At 42.2% G+C, this 13,765-nt stretch overlaps 1 protein-coding gene across 5 annotated transcripts in view; it reads left to right on the forward strand.

The window, feature by feature from the left end:
- The first annotated feature begins 2,641 nt into the window (after positions 1–2,641).
- C11H12orf75 (chromosome 11 C12orf75 homolog) overlaps positions 2,642–13,765 on the forward strand; it is a 52,518-nt gene continuing 41,394 nt past the window's right edge. For 2 of the 5 annotated variants that reach the window (XM_067697820.1, XM_067697823.1), the window contains exon 1: positions 2,655–2,958. In XM_067697820.1, the coding sequence (XP_067553921.1) occupies positions 2,913–2,958 (46 nt within the window). In that variant the 5' untranslated portion in view covers positions 2,655–2,912. Of the gene's footprint in view, positions 2,959–13,765 lie in introns of all 5 variants that reach the window. The other 3 variants (XM_067697821.1, XM_067697822.1, XM_067697824.1) reach the window with 3 other exon arrangements.

Raw genomic sequence — 13,765 nt, forward strand, 5'->3', positions numbered from 1 at the left:
TTGGAAGTCCTAGTCACAGCAATCAGAGAAGAAAAAGATATAAAAGAATACAACTTGGAAAATAAGAAGTAAAACTGTCACTGTTTGCAGATGACATGATACTATAAATAGAGATTCCTAAAGACTCTACCAGAAAACCGCTAGAGCTAATCAATGAATTTGGTAAAGTAGCAGGATACAAAATTAATGCACAGAAATCTCTTGCATTCCTATACACTCATGATGAAAAATCTGAAAGAGAAATTAAGGAAACACTCCCATTTACCACTGCAACAAAAAGAATAAAATACCTAGGAATATACCTACCTAGGGAGACAAAAGACCTGTATGCTGAAAACTATAAGACACTGATGAAAGAAATTAAAGATGATACAAACATATGGAGAGATATACCGTGTTCTTGGATTGGGAGAATCAATATTGTGGAAATGACTATACTACCCAAAGCAATCTACAGATTCAATGCAATCTCTATCAGATTACCAATGGCATTTTTTACAGAACTAGAACAAAAAAATCTTAAAATTTGTATGGAGACACAAAAGACCTCGAATAGCCAAAGCAGTCTTGAGGGAAAAAAATGGAGCTGGAGGAATCAGACTCCCTGACTTCAGACTATACTACAAAGCTACAGTAATCAAGACAATATGGTACTGACACAAAAACAGAAAGATAGATCAATGGAACAAGATAGAAAGCCCAGAGATAAACCCATGCACCTATCGTCAACTAATCTGTGACAGAGTAGGCAAGGATATACAATGGAGAAAAGACATTCTCTTCAATAAGTGGTGCTGGGAAAACTGGACAGCTACATGTAAAAGAATGAAAGTAGAACACTTCCTAACACCATACACAAAAATAAATTCAAAATGGATTAGAGACCTAAATGTAAGACTGGACACTATAAAACTCTTAGAGGAAAACATAGGAAAAACACTCTTTGACGTAAATCACAGCAAGATCTTTTTTGATCCACCTCCTAGAGTAATGGAAATAAAAACAAAAATAAACAAATGAGACCTAAGGAAACTTAAAATCTTTTGCACAGCAAAGGAAACCATAAACAAGACGAAAAGACAATCCTCAGAATGGGAGAAAACATTTGCAAACGAATCAACGGACAAAGGATTAATCTCCAAAATATATAAACAGCTCATGCAGCTCAATATTAAAAGAAAAAACAACCCAATCCAACAATGGGAAGAAGACCTAAATAGACATTTCTCCAAAGAAGACACACAGATGGCCAAGAAGCACATGAAAAGCTGCTCAGCATCACTAATTATTAGAGAAATGCAAATCAAAACTACAATGAGGTATCACCTCACACCAGTTAGAATGGGCTTCATCAGAAAATCTACAAACAACAAATGCTGGAGAGGGTGTGGAGAAAAAGGAACCCTCTTGCACTGTTGGTGGGAATGTAAACTGATACAGCCACTACAGAGAACAGTATGGAGGTTTCTTAAAAAACTAAAAATAGAATTACCATATGATCCAGGAATCCCACTACTGGGCATATACTCAGAGAAAACCATAATTCAAAAAGACACATGCACCCCAATGTTCATTGCAGCACTATTTACAATAGCCAGGTCATGGAAGCAACCTAAATGCCCATCGACAGACGAATGGATAAAGAAGTGGTGGTATATATATATTCAATGGAATATGACTCAGCCATAAAAAGGAACGAAATTGGGTCATTTGCTGAGACGTGGATGGATCTAGGGACTGTCATACAGAGTGAGGTAAGTGAGAAAGAGAAAAACAAATATCGTATATTAATGCATATATATGGAACCTAGAATAATGGTACAGATGAACCGGTTTGCAGGGCAGAAATTGAGACACAAATGTAGAGAACAAACGTATGGACACCAAGGGGGGAAAGCGGCGGGGGGTGGGGGTGGTGGTGTGATGAACTGGGAGATTGGGATTGACATATATACACTAATATGTATAAAATGGATAACTAATAAGAACCTGCTGTATAAAAAAATATATAAAATAAAATTCAAAAAAAAAAAAAAGAGAAATATGTGGTCTCTTTATCTTCTATCCAAGCAGGACTCAGCTCATCTTTGCTCCTGCCATTATCTTTATCTTGGAGTATCTGTCCACAGGGGACAGATTCCAGCTGCTCAGCCTGGGGCCCACCTATCTCCTGGCTCAAGGTTCTGGATCCAGATCATCACAATTGTGGCAGATAACCATTTTAAAGTCGAGTAGGTTAATATGACCAACATGGGGAAGACTTATGTTGCAACTGTGGATGGGGGAACAGAGTTGCATTGGTTTTCTGTTAGAGCAGAAATGGATTTCAGTGTTGGCTTCAGTCTGTAACATATTTTGGGCGCCCACCGTGCTCAAAACAGCTGTTTCCTGACACTTCCTCTCCTCCCCACATCCTGGAGCAGGGTGGGGAAGTGGCGAAAAGGAAGAAAAGGCAAAGAGGATGTGGAAGGCAAGCAGGTGGGCATCCTCTGCCGTCCAGCCTCACCCTCCAGCCTGCACCGGCAACGCCCCTCGGCCCCGCCCTCGCCCCAACCTACTTTAAACTCCCGCCCCCTCTTAACGACGACCAATGCCCAGCCGGGGAGCCCGCAGGAGGCTGCGGATTGGCCGGCGCCGCGGTTGCCCAGGTGACGGGTGGGTCCTGCTGGGTCCCAGAGCCGGGCGCGGCGGGGGCGAGGGTTGCCCGGTGGTTTCCGTCCCGGCCCGCCCAAGCCTGCGGCGCCCAGGTTTGCGCCCGTCGGTAGCTGGAGGGGGCTGTCCCCGCGCGCCCCTCCGCCCAGTGTGTTTCCTGCCGGCCTCCCGCTAGGGGCGCGACGCCCTCCGCCTCCGTCTCCGCCCCCAGGATCTGCGGCTGCCAGCTTCCGAGCGCGGCTTCCCTGGACGGCGGCGCGATGGGCTGCGGGAACTCCACCGCCACCAGCGCGGGCGCGGGCCAAGGTGAGCGCGGCGGGCGGCTGGGGGCGCGGTGACGGCGACTCGGGGGCTGTGGGGAGCTCTGCAGGGCGGGCCGCCTCTTCGGGAGAGGCCAGGAGAGAGGCGGCGAGAAGGAAGGATGCAGGGACCTCGGGCAGGGCGGGAGAGCAGCCCCCTCTCCCCGTCCCCATTTTCGGGACAGGTGCAGACTGTCCGGTTTTGGAAAGACCGAAAGCAGGGCATGTCCCCCCTCTGCGGGGGGCGGTCGCGCCGGGACGAGGCGAGCCTGCAGAGCGATCCTGCGGAGGGAGCGCGGGAGTCCTGGCGGCGGGGCTCCCCTGCAGCGCGTAGACCTGGAACCCTCCTGGGAGAGAGGGTTCCTACTCGTGGCCGGCGTCCGCACCCCCTCGTCCCGCAGTCGCTCCCGCAGGCCTCGCCCCCAGCCCCTCGGAACCCAGAGGCTGCACCTGGAAAAGTGCAGGAGAACAATTCAGGACTTTTTTGGGGGGAGGGGGGTGCTAGTGCGTTGGGAAGAACTGCAAACAGGGCTCTAAAAATTCATCCGAGTCTGTCTTGATGCTTAAGACCCGCTGGGCTGCTTGTACGATTTCTCTGAGAACCTGCAGTATTGAGGACGCTTTAGAATATGTGTGACAGAGCTTTAATATTAGCAGTGATCTGTTCGTATATTTTTCATTTAAAAAATAAAAAAATATTGAAAGTTTTGTTTACACCTCTTCATTTTGTTGATTGGCAGGGGAAGTCTTTTACAGATTTACGCAGTCAGCCAGGCTTTGTATCGAGTGACTTATTCCAAAACTCAACCGTTCTCTTTGACCCAGCTAGTGTCTACTGATTTACGAGTCTGGATCTGTTTTGAGTAATATCTGCTGACCTATTTTGGTGTCTTTTGGATAAAGAACTCATATCTCATCCAGTTGAGATCAATCAGATGCCACATTCCATCCTAGCCAGCAAATGGGAACAGCACTCTGATGCTGCAGTATTTTCCTAGGCGGGCATGGATGCCCTGTCAATGACTTTGTGACCTTGGGTCTGTCACTTCCCTTAACCCAGACCTCCTGGAAGATGTAGTTTAAAATTTAAGCCTTTTTCATTTATTTAAAGTTTATTTTGATGTTCACGTATGGGATCAGATATGGAAATCTGCTCATTTAATTGGCCAAGTTTGTTATTCCTCTTTGGCTGTCGGTGACCACACAAATGGAATATTTTAAGAAACGGTGCTACAATATGTGGGATTCTAGTCCTAGAGCTTTGAATGAACCCAGGTAATAATTCATTGAAAAGTTTATCTCTTGCAGGTAACATTTACCATCGCGAATTAAATTCTCAATCTTGTGATAGGCAGAGAGCCACTGGGGAACACATTTTTCAATTCCTGTAACAGTGACATAGGTTAGTTAGCTTAGTTAGTGCCTTAAGGCAAGGACAGGATTCTAACTTGAGAGTGGCCAGAGAGCTCTGCGTGGAAACCTGGAACAGTGTCAAGGCCATTTCCTGCACCAGGAATTACAATTGACTCTTGAGCAACATGAGGTTGAACTGTACAGGTCCACTTATACACGGATAGTTTTCAATAGTAAATACTAAAGTACTACACGCTCTTTGGTCATTTGAATCCGAGGATGTGGAACTGCGGATATAGAGGGCTGACCATAAGTTATACTCGGATTTTCAACTCTGTGGAGGGTTGAGGCCCCTAACCCCTGCGCTTTTCAAGTGTCAAGTGTATATCTCTCGATCTAACATGCACTGTGGCCCTACGCCTTCCACTGCATGTTCACCCTACTTTTAAAAAGGTTAAGAACCATTAACCACAATACACAAAAAAGGAAATCATAGGAAGGATTTGTAACAGATTTCCTTTAAAGTGGAGCTAGTTTACTTCATTTACATTTTTGTTTATTAATGAACTGCTTGTCAGGTTTGGGGATAGAGGGAGGAGTTCCACTGCTAAACCAGAATGATGATAAGGGAGCTCTGCAGTGGTAATGTAACAAACAGAGAAAATATAATGCTCTTTACAAATATTTGGTTGACCTTCCCCCCCCACCCCAGGAGCACATCCCTTATTATGTAAAGGGAAATACAGTTATATTGAAAAAAAACATTCCAAGTGCATTTCTTCTTGATGAGTAGCCTCACTTTTGTTCACGAAGGACAGCTCCTGTAAGAGCATGCTGTTCTCTCCTCAAGCTCGCTCTTTGCTAAAAATTACTGTATGTTCAGAGAAGAGCAAGATGCCGAGGGCAGACTGTAAAACATGAAGGAGGAGAAAACATTTGAGTTGGGAGTTGTTGCATCACTTCTTTGATGGCTCTGCCCTTGTCTCTGAGAAGTCACCCCCCGAACATTTCTCTGCTAGGGAGTCCAGCTGGCTAGCTTCGGGATTTGTTCATTGTTATTTTGAAATTTTCTATCAGCTGGTGGTAGGACTTCTGTTTCAGAAAGGAGGAGAGATGGAAGGTTAAGAAAACAGTTCAGAGAAAGATGGTGGGCAGGTGCTGAACTTGAGTCTGGAGAGTGAGGCTCAAGCTTGACACTGGCACTGTGCTGGCTGTGTTACTGTGGGCATTTCATTTTACTTTTTTGTACTCTGTACTGTAATTGTTATATAGTAGTAGAAACTACAATGTTGAAGGTGAGATGGTTTTCCTTGAATATTTTTCTATAAGAACATGGCAAATCTACTTTCAGAGGATGCATTTGCACTTTATAATGATGCCCCCAACCTGAAATCTCCATTGTAAGCCCTGTTTTACTACCTAAGCAATTCAGGTAAAACCAGATAATTGTTTCTGTTTTCCCTGAGCTATTTGGACAACTGCTTTTCTTGGCTTTTGTCTGGTGAAATTGGTTTCTATGACAAATTGATATTTAGCGGTGTACTTGAGTAAATTTGATTCTGTATGTCCAACATGTGGAAAAACTAAAGTGCAGTACAATGGTCAAATGGCCAGAAGGAATCAGATCATTCAGTCCCTAGATAATTCAGGTTAGGTTTCCTTTATAGTAGATTTCTAACTCTATGTGCAAAGCTTTGTACCCTTTTAGGAAATTTTAGGGCAAGGGTAGGGGCAGCCAGCAAGGGATGATTGTAGAATGAAATCAAACTTTCCCCCTCTTAAGAAGCTGATTGTCTAGGTAGGAGGGTTAACCATTTGAGAACAGTTGCAAAGCAAGGTGTAGTAGAATATACATCGAACGTCCAAATGCCCAGGAGATGTTGAATAAGATGCTAGTTTAATCGGAGAAATCTTTGGGGAGGAGTCAAGCTATCAGTGCTTCAGTGTAGATGGGATCATGAGAACCGTTCTGCTTACACAAGCGCTCTCTCCATTCTAATGTTTTAATAAGATCACCCTCTCAATGTAGGAATTTGATTTTTCCCAACTTAGAATTGTACAAGGACTTCTTGTATTTTCCATTCATTGAAGACTCAGTACATTTTTCCTGCATAGTGTAGAGTCTAGACCCTAAACTGTAGAGAAACATCTGGGTTAAAGAGTCCATTTTTAAAAATTGAAGTATAGTAGATTTATAACATTTTGTTAATTTCTGCTGTACAGCAAAGTGATTCAGTTATACATATATATACTTTTTTATATTCTTTTCCATTATGGTTTATCTCAGGATATTAAATATAGTTCTTTGTGCTATACAGTAGGACCTTGTTATTTATCCATCCTATATATAATAGTTTGCATCTGCTAACCCCAAATGCCCACTCTATCCCTCTCTCACCCTCCCTCCGCCTTGGCAACCACAAGTCTGTTCTCTATGTCTGTGAGTCTGTTTCTGTTTCATAGGTAGGTTCATTTGTGTCATATTTTAGATTCCACATATAAGTGATATCATATGGTATTTATCTTTCTCTTTCTGACATAAAGAGTCCATTTTTAAGGAGTTGTGTTTGCTATAGGGCAGGGAGCTTTTGCTTTCTGTGTGTTTTTCTCTGCTCTCCGTCCCCACCACTCTCTCACTCAGCAATCAGATTCTCTATCGGTTTGTTTTCCCTTGAATGTATTCTCTAATTAGGCCGAGACATGAACACCCTTGCATGTGAACTGATGATCCCCAGCAGGTCAGTCGTTTCCTGTATACAGTCATACATGTAGATTGTTGAGCAAGTCTGTAATGTAAACCAGAAAATCCTATTTTATGTGAACCAGAAAATCCCTTCAAAGTTTGGACGGTTCCAGATATCTACAAGAGCCTATCTCGATGCAGGCTATTTTGCAGGCTGTAGAAGCTTTTTGCAAGGCAGAGTCATTTCGGAAGTGTTCTGCTCATGGTAGTTGATTGAATTGGTGAGTTGTGGGTTTTCTACCAGAGATGTGTAACTGGCAGCTATCTGACCATAGCTTACTACTAGAATGTTTCTATAATGGTTCTTCTGTTATTTATATACTAATAGTCTGAGAAGGCGTGGAGGAGGAATTTACCAGTTCTTTATCCTATTTTATCAGTGTACCCAGGGAGTTACTCTAATTCTTTTGAGTCCAATTACTTAGGTTAATTATCTCCTTATCCTCAATTAGATAGGTAATTGCATTCTCTTCTTTTGCTGTAGCTGTATGGTCCGGCCTTAATCTACATCTGTAAATGGTTTGGTAGTATTAAAATTCTTCCACCATGCTCAGTATTAGTCCCGGCCATGTGGGGGGGGGGGGGAATAATATAAAATTTTGCTGATATCATCAAAGAAGTCATTAATATCTTGTGCTACTTCCCCCCAGCTCACTTAGGTCCCAGCCCCACCATCCTTCTTTCTGTTCTTTATGCTGAACTCACTCTTGTTTTCTATCTGTTTGAAACACTCTTTGCTGGAGAGCTGATATTTTGTTAATTTATTTACTGTCTTTTTTGTTCCCCTTCCCCAAAGGTAGGCCTCATGAGAGCCTCGCACATCTTGTTCACAGCTGGACCCTCAGCCTCTAGACCAATATCCAAACTTTCAATGGAATTTTTAGGGTCTTAAAATTTTTTCTTTTGTTGAATAAATAACTATATTGGGAAAACAAAGAAGTTGTAAAATTGAGTCCTAAATTTTCATCATGTGCCCTGTGACTGATGTAACACTGGAGGGAATGAAATAAAACCTTAAGCAATCAGGGAAGCCTGCTTGGAGGAGGTGGGACTCGATTTGACTTTGAAGAATAGGTAGGATTTGAATAAGCATAAAACAGAAGGGAGGGCATTTTTAGAGCCGTATGAAAACATAGGGACGGAAATGGGTTCGGTGCATTTCAGGGCAGTGAGAAGTCAGGCCTGACTGGGTTAGTTGTTCATGTTGGTTGCAGGGTGTTGGAAGTAAGAACAGTTAGGATGGGGGTGAGGAGGACAGAGAGGCAGGAAGGCCTCAGAATTGAGAGGAGGCACCGGAGCCAAAAAATCCTAGTTTGAATCCTGCTTTCATCATTTATCAGCTGCATGACCTTGGGCCACTTGCTTAAACTGTCTGTACCTTAGTTTCCTCAGCTGTAAAATGGGAGAGTAGTTATAGAACCTACTCAAGATTAAAAGAGTTAATATATGTAAAGTGCTTAGAGCAGTGCCTCATGTAAGTACTCAGTATGCTATTTATTATTAATATAGGGAAAGACATTCATGACTGGTATAGAAGGAAAGAGCGAGCATGTAGAGTGACATAATTTAATGCTGTTGTCAGGAGTGAGTGAAGTGAGAGGGCCGTCGGTGAGTGATGGAGGCATTGATGTCAGGGACCCCTGGAAGCCAGCTAGGCTGAGGATGGGCTCCATGTGAGGGAGGAAGGGGAAGGGAGAAGGAAAAATGAACCCAAACTGTTAAAGCCTGGGCGACTGGGAGATGTTACTTCCTCTAAAGGAAGGTAGAGGATGCAGGCGACCCATATACTCTTGGGTGTACCGCGTTTGACGTGATGTGAATGATGAGGGGTGTGGAAACGCCTGTGCTCAGACAGTTACCACTGATGCAGCAGAATCAGGAGGTTCACTTGTTCCAACTCCCCAGAATCGATGTTGCAACCATGTGAATGGTTCACGAAGGTGACCCAAGTGAATTACCCAAGTTCTGCCATGAGCCACTTACAGCTCAATCTAGACATGGCTTAAATTATAGCAGCTAACTGTCAATGTGTTACTGTCTGTACTTATATGACTACCTTTATTTATTAATTTTTACCTGCTGAAAGCATAGCTACCCAGCAAGGACAACCTGTAAGCAAAGAGATTTTCTGTAAGAGCTTCCATGTTCATTAACATAATTGTATTTGCAGTAACATGGATGGACCTAGAGGGTATTATGCTAAGTAAAATAAGTCAGACAGAAAATGACAAATACTCTATGTTATCACTTACATGTTGAATCTAAAAAATGAAACAAATGAATAACTATAACAAAACAGAGACAGATTCACAGATACAGAAAACAAACTAGTGGCTGCCAGGGGTTGGGGGTGGAGTTACGGGTGAAATAGATGAAGGGGATTAAGAGGTACAAACTACCAATTATAAAATAAGTAAGTCACAGGGATGTAAGGTACAGCACAAGGAATATAGTCAATAATATTTTAATAAGTTTGGTGCATAATCTATAAAAATATTGAATCCTATGTTCTACACCTGAAATATAATATTGTAAAGCAACTATACTTTAAAAAAATTATATTTCTAGGACACGTTGACCTGAATTTTTTTCTGCATTACTGAAGAAATGACTAATGAATCTGTATCTCTTATTGGCTTATTAAAAAATAAACACTGCTTTAGATGAACTAAAGAGCTGTTGTTCTCCTTCTTTGGGCCAGATTGAGACTATGACATAGTTTTAGAACTATTGTGGGTCAGAGGAGACGTAGCAAGCTGTCAGAATTAGAGGGAACTCTGTTTATTTTTCTGTAGTTATGTTTATACAGTTCTCAGAGGGACGTTTTTCTTTTATTAAACAAATAAATAGTAAAATGTTTCTGCATATTTTTATTATTTCCCATGAGAGCCATAATCATTTATATTTCTGGTGATTTATGCTGAAAGAAGAGTGATTTGTAAATCTTTAGTACCTTTTAGAAATTCTTCATATACATAGTTTTATTTTTTGGTGTGTGTGTTTAAATTATCACTACTCAGTCTGAACAAAGAGACATGATTTAATATGTAATTTAGCAATTCATTTACTTGTGAATATTTCCAGTATGTTACATGAAAGCTATAAAGTGCATAGAGAACAGTGATGAAAAAGGCATTAATAGACTATATTCTCTAATAGACAGATGTATGTGACCTTTTAAAAAGAGAGAAATACTTTCTTTGTATTAGAATTTGGCACATGTAAGGAAACTCATAACAATAAACGTATGACTCTGAACAATATTGAAAACATACTGGGCAGTACAGCTCAATCTTTTTAACTTATAAGACTGATTAGATTACAAAGGAACATCTGTCTATAGGAACCAAGATGTTATAAATATCTACTTAATATCACTGAACTGATGTAGTATCTTGCAGCTGGCTTTCTCAGGCACAAGGAGTAAAATTTTGTCTGTGTTTGTAGAATGTATGATATGTCATATTAAACTTAATTCTCCCCCAAGATTAATTTTGCTATGTATTTCTTTTCAAAAGGGAATTTCTGTTTTTGGAGAGGTGGAGGAGGCCAGGGATGAGAAGGTGTAGTGGGTTGAATGGTGAGCTCTAAAAAGATATGTTCACATCCTAATCCCTGGAATGTGTGAATGCTATCTTGTTTCGAAAAAGGGTCTTTGCAGGTATAATTAAATGAAGAATTTTGAGATGAGGACATCACCCTAGGTTGTCTGGGTAGGCCCTAAATCCAGTGATAAGTTTCCTTATAAGAGACAGACGAGGAGAAGACAGAGATACAGAGAGAAGGTGGTGTGAGGACAGGTGTAGAACAGAAAACGCACTATGTGGCCACAAGCCAAAGAATGCCAAGGAGGGCCTCCTGCCACCAGATGCTAAGAGGCCTAGAATGGATTCTTCCCCGGAGCCTCTGTAGGTAGTTGGGGACTCCTGACACCTTGATTTTGTACTTCTGGCCTCCAGAATTCTGAGAGCACGTATTTCTGTTGATTTAAGCCACCCAACTAGGGGTGATTCATTACAGCAGCCCTGTGGAACTAATACACAAGGCTTTTTCTGCACTTGTTCTGGGAATGGGATAAAATAAGAAAATATAGTTTACAAACTATACCTGGAGCATAAATAATTATTTGCTGAAGCAAATACAGTGCAATTTAATCTTGGTGTGATTCATAAAGCATTTCAAGGTTGTTCAGGGGGTACCCGATTTTTATGGGGGTACCTGATTTTTATAAAACATGAAGAATATCTGAGAGGTTTATTCCCTCCAGATGCTATCCACTTCTCCAGTTCTCGTACACCAACTGGGCTGTCCTACCATCCAGTTCAATTCTGATGCTCCTACCCAGAGTTAGTGTCTGTCACCACAGGTTTGAGGGCTCAGTCCCCTGAGATGGTCTCACCTCAGATGCCAGTAGCAAGGATCAGGTCCCCAGCTTACTTGCATTGCCATCTGACTTGGCAGCAAATTTGGGGGTTCTCACAGCCCCCCTCCTCAGATTTGACAATTTGCTAGAATGCCTCACAGAGTTCAGGAAGGCACTTTTCTTACTGGTTTAAACATACCAGTTTCTTATAAAGGACACAAATGAACAGCCAGATGAAGAGGTACAGGGGACATGTTAAGGGTCTCAGGGGCAGGGGGTCTCTGTCTCCATGGAGTTGGGGGCTGGCCCCTCCTGGCACATGGATGTGTTCAACTCAGAACCCTGTCCTTATAGGGTTTTTTTGTTTGTTTGTTTTTGCGGTACGCGGGCCTCTCACTGTTGTGGCCTCTCCCGTTGCGGAGCACAGGCTCCGGACGCGCAGGCTCAGCGGCCATGGCTCACGGGCCCAGCCGCTCCGCGGCATGTGGGATCCTCCCGGACCGGGGCACGAACCCGCGTCCCCTGCATCGGCAGGCGGACTCTCAACCACTGCGCCGCCAGGGAAGCCCCTTATAGGGTTTTTTATGGAGGTTTCACTACATAGGCATGACTGTTCAGATCATTGGCCATTGCTGATTAACTTAATCTCCAGCCCCTCTCTTTTCCCGGGAGGACAGGGAATGGGGCTGAAAGTTCCAAGCTTCTAATCAAGCCTTGCCTTTTCTGGTGACCAGCTCCCGTCCTGAAGCTGTGTAGGGGCTGCCAAGAGTCTCCTCATTGGAATGAAAGAGGTTCCGATCACCCCTATCTCTCAGGAAATTCCAAGGGTTCTAGAAGCTCTGTGCCAGGAATGGGGAACAAAGATCAAATATCTTTCTATGACTCCTCAATATCAGATTAAGTTTTTTAAATGTTTAAAATAAATTGAATTTGCTATGCATTTTTAAGTGACTGAGGCTTTTGACTTGGAGAATCATGAATACAATTTTAAAATCTTTTGATGAAAGTATTGATAAAAGGTATAGACTTCCCTGGCGGTCCAGTGGTTAAGACTCCACGCTCCCACTGCGGGGAGCACAGGTTCGATCCCTGGTCGGCGAATCCAACGTGCCATGCAGAGCGGCCAAAAAAAAAAACCCAACGGTGTACATAATAACGGTGAAGTGATATTGTGAACAAGCAATAATCTTTAAGTGTTAAAGAAACAGTTACATTCAGAAGGAAATATTCTTCTTTACATACCCTAACCATTTACAATATTTGTCACTGGAACTCTATATGATACTTTTCTGAGAGCAGACCTTCCCGCCTTCTACTTTTTAGGAAGATATTTAAAATTATAATTATCAGTACTACAATTTAGGAAAATAGTCATTAAATCTTTTGACTGACAAAAATTCTAATGGTCTATATATTTTGTGGTGCTTTTATCACACAAGAAACATTTTTACCTTGCCTCCCTTATGTTAAGGTACCACGGCTATGTTCAAATAGTAAAGAGTCATTTTGGCAGGAAATGAAGTGGTACTAACAGGAACAAATGTTCTATCCCAGACGGCTTGAAAGAAGTAGCTACACCACTATAAATATTTGTTCAATAAATGATGAATCACATGAACCATAAACATAACTTAAAGCAAATGGGATTTTGGCACTATCTGAATAGTTGTAGTCAAAGGATCTTTTGCATGAATTATCTAGAGAAGAACTCTCCGTCTGGTTAATTATAATCAATACATAGGTGAAGTGTGATTAAAATGTTGCACTGAGGGTAATCAGAATTTTTCTTCTATTTCTAATAATTTTATGATTTTATACTTTTGCAGAACAAAGAGATATTTCACATTTTATATGCCTAGATATTCTGATAGTTTTGCTGAGGGTTTCAACAATTACAGTCGTCTTTTTTTTTCCTTTTTCTCTGTGAAGCTGTGTGTTGGGAGTCGTGTTCTACCCGCCCTGGTTATAACCTTATCATTAACCCCCTGCTACCTTGCTCCTAAGAAGATGCACATCTTCTTCCCTTTTATAAAGATGGAGTGTACATTACAATCATATGTATATACTGGATTTAGTGTTTTTGACTTCTTGGCCTCCTTCACTTTGCAGTTATTAAATAGACGTTGCCCTTTAAATGAGGGACATTTGAGAACAGAAGAAATGGCCTGCTGACTTCCTTCTGGAAGGTAGTACGTGGCATCTGCCTTGAGCCTGCTGGGATGTTAGATGGTGAACCCAGCAGGGAAGCGGCCATAAGGGTGCCTGGAGCCTGGTGCAGTCAAGGTGAAGTGGATGCAGGGTTGCTGGTGGCTGATTAAAATAGGCACTGAGGAGGCAACGTGTGGCTGTTTTGAA

The sequence above is a fragment of the Pseudorca crassidens genome, chromosome 11, assembly GCF_039906515.1.
Source record: "Pseudorca crassidens isolate mPseCra1 chromosome 11, mPseCra1.hap1, whole genome shotgun sequence".
Taxonomy (NCBI): Eukaryota; Metazoa; Chordata; class Mammalia; order Artiodactyla; family Delphinidae; genus Pseudorca; species Pseudorca crassidens.